We start from the raw sequence: 12,367 nt of genomic DNA on the forward strand, positions 1-12,367 counted from the left end.
TGTGGCTTTGCTCCTCCTGCGAAGCTGAAACAACACTTTGGTTCAAGCCGGCCGTTGGTTCACTGCTGCCCCTGACACGCAGAGAGCAGAACCCGCTGGGACCTGCCCGGTACACACGGCTGAGAGAGGTAAAGGTACCAGGCCTGACACCTGACAGACCAGAGGCCCAGCCAGTCCTGTAAGTGTGTCTCCTCTATCACCAGTTTTGGACCAGGCAAGAGTCAATACAACTGGGAGAGGCGCTGGATTCTACCCAGGCGGAAGGAATCCTGCCATGTTTTCATATGCCCGGCAGCACCACGCGCCCCCTTGGCTCCATGTACCCGGCCCGCTGGGTCTGGCCATCACAGAGGAAAACCAAAGCTCTGGTTACAGCCATGCTCATGCTGAAGACGGAGGAAATGGTGCAATGTACTAGCTCCCTGTTGGACCTGGATGTAATTTCAGAGCCTCATCTGACCCAGAACCCCAAGCCCCATCCCAGGATTGTACTGTTCTCTGCAGGCTGGCTTGAAATACCCCAAGCAGTGGGGTTTTTCCCTTTAGGAAAAACTGAATAATAATCCTACCCAGCTCCTTTAGCCCCATTTTACAGAGTGGAAAACTGAGGCATGGGGCTGGGAAGTGACATGCCCAAGCTCCCCAGCAGCGACAGGAATTGGACCAAGGTGTGATTGTAGGGAGATCCCCAGATCACACAGCACATTAGTGGCAGAAGGGGTGTCAGAACCCAGGTCTCCTGAGGGCCGGTGCAGGGCCGTACCACACTTGGTGGAGAAAACGCATCCCCCTCCTCCATAACAACCTTTCACCTATGTGAAGACTTCTCCTGTCCCTCCCCGCGGCCTTCCCCACAACCAGGCCTTTCAACTTAGCCTCTCAGGCCACGCTTTCTAAATGACTCGTGGTTGTTGCTCTCCTCTGGACTCTCCAGTTTGTTCACATCTTTCTTGGTGCCCAGAACTGGCCAGAGTTTTCCAGCAGAGCCCTCGCTGGTGCTGAGCAGAGCCGGACAATTACCTCCCGGATCTTACATATGACACTCCTCTTAATCCACCCCAAAATTAAAGGCACTAAGTCATTTTCTCTTTCCTTGCCCTCTCCTGCACACTAACTAAACCCTCTCTCCTGCCCCCCAGCTTTGAGACACTTCATCCATTGCACCTTGACACCTCGCTGTTGGTGATTAGATCAGCCAGATGGATTTATTACCCGGGCTCTAAGCCTTCGCAGCTGGGAGGCAGTAGCACGAAGTATAAGACTGCAGGAGGTTTAGCTGTAGGTACGACCATGGTGTGTCTTACGGTGGATCCCCCAGTGTGCTAGGGGCTGTACATATAGCCATAGCCCATCCCTGTCCAAAGAGCTCACAGTCCAATCAGACAAGCCAGGCCCATGAGGCTTTATGGGGCATTCAGATCTGGCCTCACATTAAAAGTGATCAGGGATACTCAATGACTACGGCTGCCTGGTTTGACATCAGAGAAAAGAATCAAGTGAAACCTGGTAGCAAAGGGCACGGATTTGGCCCATTCTTGGCTTAAAAACCCTTTCTTGTTACCAATGCTTAACTCAAATACCCAGGGGACACTACGGAGAAACACAGTCTTTGTTTAAAAAGGCTCAACCTCCACCCCTTCCCTTTCCCAGAGTAATTCCACAAGCCGCAGCTGTGAAGCAAACAGGGGAGAGCAGACTGGAGAGGTTTCCAAGGTTAATTAACACAACTTCAAAGTCTACCAGCCTGGCATCAACAACCCATTGTCTGAACTTGAGGCCTCACAAGGCAAATCCCGAGCTTTTACCTACCACTGAGCAGCAGATCTCAAAGGGCTTTGCAAAGGAGAGCAGTACTGTCCTCCCTGTTTTACAGGTGGGGAAACTGAGGTACAGTGTTTTACTCAGGATCACCCAGGAGGCAAATGGCAGAGCAGAGAATACAAGGCCATGCTCCTTCCCTAGGCAGGAAATGCTGGAGCTGGAGAAGGAAGGATGGATGTCCTCCCCCATTGCCCCGCCTCTCTGACTCAGCTCTCAACAGGGAGCCCATGAATTTACTACAGCGTCAGGCCTCGATACAAATCTAATAAAGGGCAGATACAGTCCAAGGTGAGGCAGGGCATGCTGCGTTCCGCCCACCCCGGTGGGACCCTCTGGCTCAATTTCAGGCTCCAGAGACAGGACCTTTGGACAAAATGAAGCCAGACTCGCACAGGATCAGGCCACTACAGGGCCAGGAACAGATCCTCCAGTAGCTGGGTTCCCCCATCCTCAATCCTAACCCCCAAGGCAGGTTCCCAACTGGGTTGAAATAAAGCATCAGACACTGCTCCAGTCAGACTCGGATTTGCTTTTAATGCCATGTACAAAGTTTCCCAAAAGAAAAAAAGAGACAGACAGACACCAATTTAAAAGCCTTTCAAAAATAAATTATTTTTTTTTAAAAACTCCCTTCTGTGCAAACAGGAAAGAAAATCCCCCTCCCCTCGCTACTTCCTGGAGCCTGATTTAGGCCTTGAGCGAAGAAATTGACTAAAGAAAGTTAAGCAGAAGGGCCCGAGTTTCATTTTCCAGGCCCCTTTTCCCCACTGCTCTGCCAGCCCAAGGGCCTCACAGCAAATGTGAATCTCCCTGGCCCCTTTATGCTGCCAGAGCTGGTGCAAAGGGTCCTGGGGGGCGGGAACAGCAGCCCTGAGATAATTAGCAAGGTTTGTACCCTGTATCCTCAGCCTGAGCATAAACCTGGCCAGGACGCCAATGGCCACAGCGGTGCTATCATCCCACGCACAGAGGACACGGACCCTCCCCAAATGCCCTGGGGGCAATTGATGTCTGGATAAAGGTGTCTATGCCCCCTTCCCCCAGCCTTTCCCTTTGATCCCGACACCTCTTGTTACCCCCAAGTTGAGAACCCTGGGGCTAAGGCCTTGCCCCCCCTCCCCCATCTAAATACAGGGTGTGACAGCAGCCTGAATTTGTCAGCCGCACCCCAGACAGCCTGTTTCCCAGCCTGGGGAGGAATCCCACTTGCCAATGAGGTGGGTTTGTCATTGCCCAAGGGCATCCTGGGGCTGGAGTGGGAGGAGCGCTGGTTCCTAGATAGAGGGATCTGTCTAGGTGTAGGGAGGGATCAAAGCCAGGCCTGGCTCCCCCCTATCAGGAAGGGGTCCAGTCTCCTGCTCTAACCCCTAACACCCACCCAGCCCCTTCCAGAGCTTGGGATAGGACCCAGGCCTCCTGACTCCCAGCCCCCGTTCTAACCACTAGTCAGCGCTCCCTCCCTGGAGGAAACATGCAACTCACGAGCCAGGGGCGTCACACACACTGTGGGGAGATTGTTTAGCAAAGATGAGCTTCCACCGTTCCAAGATGGCTTAGGAGTTTCTGCCCCTGCAGTGGAGACAGGCTCCATGGGGTGCAGAATGGGGGGTGGATGCCACAGCAGGTGCCACTGCCCAGGGGGAGCAGCGGGAGATCGTTCATGTTGAAAGGGCAGATGAAGCGACTGGCCTGGCCTGAAGGGAGTGCGCAACAGCCTGGTCTCTACTTATTGGCTCTGCTCCTGGGGTGCCACAAGCCCTGCAGACGGCAGGCAGCTCAGAGCAGCCCTTCAGCCTGTCATTAACCCCAGAGCCAAGCAGGGGAGCTAGATTGGAGTCTTGTTCACCCTGCTGCCAGGTGCCCCCAAAGGGCCTGGAGGAACGTTCACCAGTGACGATGCACAAGACAAAGATGCACCAGCTTGACTCTCAGATCCCCCCTGGGCTGACTAGAAGCATCAGATTCAAAGAGAGAGCTCCAGGCCCCTGCAGCAGAATCAAGTCAGCACCACTGCACGCGGCGCTTTTCCTAACCACTATGGTTTGGTATGTACCATGGACTACATAAAAGAGGAGCCACACATCTGTCTTAACCAGGGTGGGAGCTCCCTGTATTTCCCAAGTGCCCCTCACCCTAGGCCAATACTTTTTTGTGTTTAATCCCTGGTCCAGAACACAGTTGCTGCTCGAGCAAAACTCCCCTGTGGCCCCACCTGGCTGACAGTTTAAATCCTCAACCCAGATGTTGCATTCACTTAACGTTCAGCTTGTCCTGTGGCACATAAGAACTGCCAGGCTGGCTCAGACCCAGAATCCGTCTATCCGGTAGCCTGTCTCTCACAGTGGCCAGTACTGGCTGCTTCACAGGAAGTCACAAGAAAGGTTGCCGCGGGACTGCTGTCTTCCTTCAATGATCACGTGTTTCCTGTTGCTTCCAGTCCCCCTATGTGCTGGCAACAGGTGACCGAACGTCAGAACACCTAGGCTATAGCTTTTCTTCAACCGACGCAGTCTGCTCACCTCCAACCCCCGTCTGCTGCGCGACACTAACTGTGCTCTGGGTCTCGGCTTCCCAGAATAACTCAAGGAGTGGTGACTGCAGGAAGAAGAGTGCCACAAACAGAGCTCTCTGCTGATCAGCTGTGGCAGCAAGAGGAAGTGCTTGGGGCCAGTTTCAGGGCAGTGGACAGCGCAGGGTATGTACCGTGAGCTGGGCAGGGAGGTTTCCTGAGAAGACTCTGCACTTTGCTCCTGGCGTCCAAGGAGGGAGATAAGTCTCTCAGCTCACCCCTGTGATGTAGGCATGATCACCACTTTACAGCTGGGGAAACTGAGGAAGAGCCTTGCTGAAGTCACAGCAGCAGAGCTGGGAACAGAAGCCACATTTTCTGCCTCCCAACTGCCTGCTCTAACCACTCAGCCATAGTCTCTTGCATTCTGCTACCACGTACTGTGGGTCTATCAAACTCAGGTCTACTTCTTAGGTCCTCTCCCAGCCCATGAACCTCAGTGTGGGACCTTCAGGACCTGAATGATTCTTTTACCACCTCTAGTATTTCAGCGAGAAGATGGCAGCACAAATCAGCCTTCAGCATTAATGAGTGGCAGACTCTGCTACTGTGCACAGCGTGGCAGATTTCCAGTCGATCACCCCAGTGGGGCAGGCACATTAACCTGGGAGAGACAGGAGAAGCGGAGCCTCTAGCTACAGTGCCTGGCACAGGGGTGAGAAGTAAACTCAACGGTATTTTGCATTGTAAAAAGATCAGCTGACTAGACAGACCCAAGGTGAACCAGCAGAACCCACTATGGCCCAGACAGATGAGAAAGGAAGGCAATTAAAACCAAGAAGCAACAAGAGCCCTCTCCGTCCAATGAAAAGAAAAAGCAACTGTATGACCTTGAAAGAAACAGCTGAGCCATGTTTTATTCTGGGATAGCACATAGCTCAGGGCTACCAGTAGATGGTGCTACAATCCCCAAACGCCTGTGGGCAGGACTGATCCCTCATTGCCCTACGCCTGGTGCATTTACACCGGTTCTGATCCGGCAGCATTTTGCGCCGACTATGCACTGCTGTAAACAACAACAGGGCAGGGCACTTGGGAATCAAGCCCTGGGATTTCAGTGCTACCGACAGGGTTGGCAGTAGAGATCTGCGAAGCAGACCCAGGCTCCTCAGACTAGATCTTGGTCCCTAGACCTCCTACCGGGCGGATTTGATTCCAGGCTCGGGATTATTTCTAGTTAAGTGCCACTGACTCCTCAGAATTCTTTCCACATTCTGGTACTTGCTAAGGGAGCGTGAGTCAATGGAAAACCCAAGCGGATAGAGGTGTCTTTGCGAAGCTGCTGGCGTTTTCCAAGCGGAGGAAAACCAGCTTTGTTTAATAAGTCCCTGTTATTCCCTCCCCAGGAAAACAGCCCCTTTCGCTTAAATGTGCAAAAGAAGATCTCTAGAGCGAGTGAGCAAGTGCATCTCTGCAGCTCAGGCGGGGAAGCCGGAGAGTCCACCCAAAGAAGAGGAGGAAGCAAAACTCCCGGGGCAGGTCACGAAACTGCATGAAGCTTTAGTGCAAACACGGCACGTTGACTAAAGCCGGTCAAATTCCCATGGGGCTGAGTGGAGAATCCGGAAGGGGTTTAAACCCAAGGACCCGATTCTCGAGGACAACTGAGGTTCTTTGATGCTGCTCTGGCAGCACAAAAGGGGCCTGTCTGTGGGCGCGGGGTACGGCTACTCCCACTTTAAGGCCTCCTCACTGGGGCCTAAAGGGGCTTCGGTGAGTGAGAATCAGGCCCCCAGAGCGATAGCGGTGAATGATCCCTGCAGACATTGATCCTGATGCATTGTGCCCGGAGACCCTTTTACAACACTACACTCCTCGGAGGCAGCAACTACTGTTAGCTGGATCCTAAACCCTTGAGAACGTGCTGGCAGGATGTGGGATGCGAGGAACTCCGCGTGCTGAGCCTCCTCCTGCCGCAGGGGCTAAGTGGTGCTCCCCAGGGACCGACCGAGCCAGGCCAGAGCTACGCCGAACTGGACTGGTGGCAGCGTTAACTATTTACATCCCTGAACCGCACGACCTTCCGAAACGCCCCCCTCGCCCCGTCCTCCCCACCCTGCTCCAGGGAGGGGGCGGCGACCCAGGGGGGGCTATGACGTGTGGCACTGGACGTGCGGTCGTGAGGCCTCCTCGAAGTCGTCTTCGTGGTAGGCCTCACCGGCATGGGGTTGCCACCAGTGTCCCGGCTGGGAGAAGTAGTCGCTCAGTTCCACCTCCTGCATGTCCTCCGTTGCCATGACCTCTTCTTGGGGGGGGAAGAAGGTGCGGAGCTGGCGGAGACGGTCCGGGGAAAGCCAGCCTGGCTCTGGGAATCTCACCTGGGGGACACAAAGTGGGATGTGGAAGGATGCCCAGGACCCATGGTGCAGGGAGGGTGGGAAAGTCCCTGACAGCAAGAACTGTCATCAACATCACCCCAACAGCCCTGGCTCCACTCTCGTCCTCCCTCCTGATGGAAACGACCCCCGAATGAGTCAATGAACCCACGATGTGTCCACCTAAAAGCTACATGCACAACCAAAGCACTGAAGTCTAGTCGCTGGAGGCAGCAGGTGACTTCTATGAACCGGGCACTAGAAGGAGACAGAGTCACCAGGGGCTCAGCCCACCGTCCTCACCGGTCACGGAGCTAAGCCAGAGATGCTGCAGCTCCGCCCAGCCCTGACTGCTTCTCTGATCTTCCCTCTAACTTGGCTCCGTCCTGCTTCTCCTCAGATGCTTGGAACGGACGGCCCCTTCCAGGCGTGGCTCTGGATCCCAGGTCCACATGGGGTGGGGAGGGTGGAGGGGAGCTAATCATTGATACAGAGCCCAGTGCAAGGCGGGCAGTGCTTTGTGAGAGGCATCAGAGCTGACCCCCAGTCTCTGCGTCTCAGCCCCCGGACGGCGGCTGCTGCTCGGTGTAGGGCTGACCGAGACAGGAGGCAAAACCCTCTCGAGATGGATGGGGTTTGCTGGGTGTCTCTTTGGGGCAGCCAGTCATTCCATTGCTTCGGAGCTCAGGGACGGACAGGGTCCTCAGCCGGGGTGAACCGGTACGGGGCCATCAACGGAGCTCGGGCCACTGACACCCGCGCTGGGGATCAGCCACGTGGGCTCCCTGGGAAGGTACCTGCCCTGCCCCTCACCTGGAAGTGTATGATGAGCCGGCCCTTCTGGGCAGGACTTCTGTAGACGGGCATGCCCTCGTTAGGGACGCACTTCACGGATCCCGGCCGGATGACGTCACCTGAGCGGGCGGGGATTAAAGAAAGCCAGGCAGTTTCAGCCCCTGTGCGGGATGCTGGTATGGAAATTCACATGACTGTAGCCTCGCAGGGTTGGGACAGCTCCCTGCATGGCCCCTGGCTTGCTGGGCTCCAGCCGGCATCCCCCTACCGGCAGTGAGCCCAAGGGACCACAACACGATCACACCTTGGCAGGCTGTGCTCAAGAGGTGCTAGGGAGATGGCCAGAACAAGACATTCAAGGGGGTGGGGAGTTTGGGGAGGTCCCTAGATGAGCCCCTCACAGTGGTCTGCATGGTGGGGGGCTCCCTGCCGCAGGGCTTTGCTTGACTGACCTTCAAAGGAGACATCTTTTGGGTCCAACATGTGTTGGGGTCTGGACCATCCCTGGGGGTATGTCAGTGGCAGGGGTGGGAATAGAACCCAGGAGTCCTGGTGTCCAGTCCCCCCTGCTCTAACGACTCCTCTCCCAGTAACAGAGCCCAGGAATCCTGACTGCTCCAGGTTGCCGACTCACCGCGCTGGGAGGAGACGAGCAGAGTCCTGTTGTCCAGAGTGCGGACAACTTGCCTGAAGCCGCACAGTGCGTCCACCAGGCTGATCTCCTTTCGGAGGACCAGGTTGTTGCCGATGCGCTGGAAGACAGGGTGCTCCTTCTGATCCAGGACAATGACCACGTCCCCAGGCTCTAGGCCGGGCACCTGGTCCCCTTCCTCATGGAACGTGATCCTCTGCCCGTCCTGCATGCCTGCAAAATCAACACTGATCACCCGGTGCCCCGGCTCACCCCCAGGCTAGTTGTCAAAGTGCCTGTCCTGGCTCCCCAGGGCCAGACTCAACCCTCTCGCGATCCAGACAGCGCCCTGGCCTCACCTCTGTCCAGGTGGACGTTCAAGATTTTCTTCTCCCGCACCACCCGCCTGCCGTTGCAGGTGAGGCAGCGATCGAGGGGCCGGACCCACTCGCCCTGGCCCTGGCACTGCGAGCACATGGTCTGGATCTGCTGGATCATGCTGGGCCCCAACTGGTGGACGTGAAACTCCATGCCTGTGCCGTGGCACTTGGGGCACCTGCTGTCGACGCCCTCCCGGATCCCGCAGCCTGAGGACAAGGGAGGAAAGACAAGACCGGGGGCATCAGAACAAGCCTGGGGGCTCGTCTCTGAGCCAGGAGATGCAATGCTGATCTACACAGCAGCAGCTTTGGGGTGAAGCTCCCGCATCGTCACCAGCTTACAACCCCTCATGGGCAGGGTGAACGGACACGTGGAACAGATGGACAGGAAGTACCTGCCAAAGATCTCAGAGCTCTTGGCGGAGGAGAGAAGGGGTGGAGCAAAATCCTCATCCCCCTTGCCTGGCGACGCATCTGGTGCAGTGATTTTGGCAGAGCTGAGGATAGAACCCAGGAGTCCTGACTCTCAATCCTCTGCTCTAAGCACCAGCCCCCACCCCGCTCCTGGACACAGGAACAGAACCCAGGAGTCCTGACTCCCAGACCTTCCTGCCCTAATCACTAGGTCACTCTCTCCTCCTGGAGCCAGGAATAGAACCTGAGTCTTATCTCCCAGCCTCTTGTTCTGGCCCCTGGACCAAGCTTCCTCTCCATACACCCACAGCAGAGTCTCCATAATCTGAGGGTGAAACTCAGCGGGAAGCAGCCTAGGCAGGGCTGCGCTTGAGCAAGTATGGGATCAGGCCTCCAAGACCCACCCCCCATTACAGCCCCAGCCCAAAATTAAGGTCACTCCTGGCTGCCAGAGGGAACTTTGAAATACACATGGGAAAGAGGAAGTCCCAATAGGCTCCGCCCTTCCTGCTCCTCATTGGCTGGAGATTGAAGGGGTGGGGCTAGGCTTCCCACCTCGCTTTTTACATTTAAATAAGATGCAGGGCCCCAGAGCCAGGGCCCGTGGCTCACGCACCGTTGCACTTGCTGCAGATGACGTTCTTCTGCAGGGACAGCTTTCGGGTGGTGCCGTTGTACAGATCCTCCAGGGTTACTGGGAGCGGATGCACCACTGTCTTTCCTGACCACAGGACAGAGCAAGATCAGACTCCAGCCGAGGACGTAGCTCCCATCCCGATGCCCCACAGGAACAGCAGTCTCCCCTCACCCAAAGCCACCTCCACAGTGCCTCAGAAAAGCTTTACAAGCTAAATACATACAGGGAACGCTTTGCCCAACCCAGAAAGGTAGCCACCTCTGAGGTGGAAAGCAGCAGCTGTTCAACAGCGAAAAGCAATGCTGTGCAGGGATCACTCACTCAGCACGGAAATGCAGCCACCTCTGGGGATGGAACACGGCAACTGAGGTTAGTATCAAAAAACCCTGTCACAGTTACAGGACCTTCTCCAGTCTATCTGAGTTCACCCCTACAGGTGACAGACCTCTTCCACTCTTGGACTGGGTACCTGAGCTCCAGCCCCGTGACCAACCCTGATAGCAGGCCTGGCTGGGTTTGGCCCCTGCAATTCTTCCTTTTGGGAGCCAGTCAATAAGAGACCAGACAACTTTCGTAAAAAAAAGAATTGCTCAATCTTAACAGCAAAGCAGAAGAGGGAGAGAGGATTTTAACCTAATGAACAGTCAGTCTGCACATCTGTCCTCCTCCAAGGCTTATCAGCCTCTGGAAACTGAGGAAGGCTCAGTCGCTTTGCAGGGCCTGAGTCTCCATCTTGGCCTCCTCCCCGCCACGCCCCCTAGACCGCAGTGATCTGTCCGTTCCCAGCCCTAGCGAGACAGCTGGATACTTCAGCATCTTCATGACTCCTAGCGCGGGTTTTGTTTCTTCGCTTCCTGTTCACCGGGTGGAGTTTGATCTGGAACCCCTGTTCCCTACCATGGTTCCCAACAACCCTGCTATTAAGCGGACCCACCTATGCAGCCAGTAAACACACAGATGTCGTCCCACAGTAATCACTTCCCCTGATCAGGTCACACGGTATTTACACATTAAAGCGGAGCGGCCCCTTCTCCTGCACGCCCTGTAGTTAACTGAAAGCCCCGGGGGCATGTAGAGAGTCAGGATGTAATTATCTGAGTGGGAATTTGGACAGCAGCCTGGGGCTAGCCCCCCTCCAGCTCCTGGCTATAGGGCTGTAATGAATACAAAAGGCTAGAGCCTTGTTTGTACAGGGGTCGCCCCCAGCAACATGGCGCCCCCTCGAGCTACACGGAGGGACCAGCTCCGTGAGAATTTCAGGGGAACAGAGCCCTCCACTGACTTGCCAACGCCTCTCTCTGCAGCACCCCAGTTTAACGCAGGACCAGATCACAACCCAGAATGGCTGTGGGGAGACCTCACTGCCTAAGACCCCCTCCAAGCTCAGTAGAATGACTCTGGACTCGCTTATCCTTTCTTAGCTTGCCTTCAGCAGGGACAATACACAACATCAATGCAGCCTCTTGCTGCAGGACCTGAGCCTCCAGGGGCTCGCAGAGCCAGATCCCCACCGTCTCCCTTGAGCAGGAAGACCTGAGGACTTAACCCTGATCTCTAGCATGGGTGAGCCCATCCCATGCAATCAGCATGAAGCCCTGTGTCCCAGCAACCCATCCCAGGTACCTCTCCTCTCTGGCCGGCCAGGCATCCGCACCCCTCCTCCGAAGAACATGTTGAATATGTCCATCGGGGACCCGAATCCTCCTCGGCCTCCTGTGCCACCTTCTTTCATGGCCCGCTCTCCGCCCCGGTCATACAACGCCCTCTTTTGGGTGTCCGACAGCACCTCATAGGCTTGTGAGATCTGCTTGAACTGAGGAAGAGAAGAGGGTTAGAGATGCCATCTGTCCCAGAAGGTGAGCGGCGCACAGGGGTCGCTGTCCTCTCTACCTACCCGCTCTCCTTCGCTGGGGTTCTTGTCTGGATGGTATTTCAGTGCAAGCCGCCGGTACGCGCGCTTGATCTCATCCAAGGTGGCGCCTGGCTTGACGCCCAAGAGGTCATAGTAGCCCGTTTCTTTCACCATCTTTCTCCTCTGATGCACTGCTGGAGGAGGAGAAAGTGAGTTCAAAGAGGGCCCCCTGCCAGTCCAATGCCACCGTGCCAGTGCCGCACATAGCCGCTGGCTCTCCCGAACTGCTGCACCCATTCAGATAGGCCCCGTGCCCTGAGCTGGCTGACTATATACCAGCCTAAGAAACCCGTATGACCGCCCAATGCTGCAGTATCTGAGCGTCTCAAAATCTTTAACCCCCGTGAGGCAGGGCTGTGCTATTATCCCCATGGTACCAATGAGGAAACCAAGGCAAGGAGAGGCTAAGGGACTCACTCAAGGTGGCAAAGCTGGGAATCAAACCCAGGACTCCCAAGTCCTAGGTTACTGCCCCAGGCAGGGGACATACCCACAAATGGGACTCTAGTGCTAGTGGCAGGATTAAGAGCCCTGGAGGCTGGACTCCTCTGTTTATCCAGACAGCAGGACATGCTCCCGCTCCGTGGATCTGCTGTCACAGCTGGGCCAAACACCAGTGGCACTGCGACCCCAAATGGAACGACCCCAGAGCGGGAAGCTGGGTCCAGCCCTACTGAACAGCTGAGCCACCACTGCAGGTTCATTCTGGCCCCGAGCCTCAGTTTCAGATTTTGCTGCCGGCAGCCCTGCTTCTGGCTTTGAAATCTACCAATTAATGCTGGTGACGATGGTGGTTTTGGCAACACGGATACCTACCCACTGGGAACTACGATAAGCCCCTCTCTGAATTTACTGCTTACACAAGCCACCAGGCAGGAATGCCTTTTCAATCT

General features: G+C 55.7%; 1 protein-coding gene across 1 annotated transcript; it reads right to left on the reverse strand.

The window, feature by feature from the left end:
• Positions 1-2,335: 2,335 nt before the first annotated feature.
• On the reverse strand, positions 2,336-11,792 carry LOC116831810 (dnaJ homolog subfamily A member 1-like). The gene is made up of 7 exons (XM_032792101.2): positions 11,457-11,792; positions 11,186-11,375; positions 9,542-9,646; positions 8,491-8,718; positions 8,135-8,365; positions 7,519-7,619; positions 2,336-6,708 (listed from the first exon to the last, which is right to left on the reverse strand). Exons 1-7 carry the CDS (start codon positions 11,709-11,711, stop codon positions 6,481-6,483), a joined length of 1,338 nt encoding a protein of 445 aa, XP_032647992.1. The 5' UTR covers positions 11,712-11,792; the 3' UTR covers positions 2,336-6,480.
• Positions 11,793-12,367: the final 575 nt, after the last annotated feature.

This window comes from Chelonoidis abingdonii, chromosome 11 (genome assembly GCF_003597395.2).
Source record: "Chelonoidis abingdonii isolate Lonesome George chromosome 11, CheloAbing_2.0, whole genome shotgun sequence".
In the NCBI taxonomy this organism is placed as follows: domain Eukaryota; kingdom Metazoa; phylum Chordata; order Testudines; family Testudinidae; genus Chelonoidis; species Chelonoidis abingdonii.

Bases quoted from the DNA above. Each gene is read 5' to 3' on its own strand.
- LOC116831810 (XM_032792101.2), bottom strand. From the start codon at position 11,711: ATGGGTGCAGCAGTTCGGGAGAGCCAGCGGCTATGTGCGGCACTGGCA. The intron at 8,719-9,541 runs GTGCGTGAGCCA...CCTTGTCCTCAG, and splicing joins CATCTGCAGCAAGTGCAACG to GCTGCGGGATCCGGGAGGGC. The intron at 6,709-7,518 runs GTGAGGGGCAGG...TGTGTCCCCCAG, and splicing joins GGCTCATCATACACTTCCAG to GTGAGATTCCCAGAGCCAGG.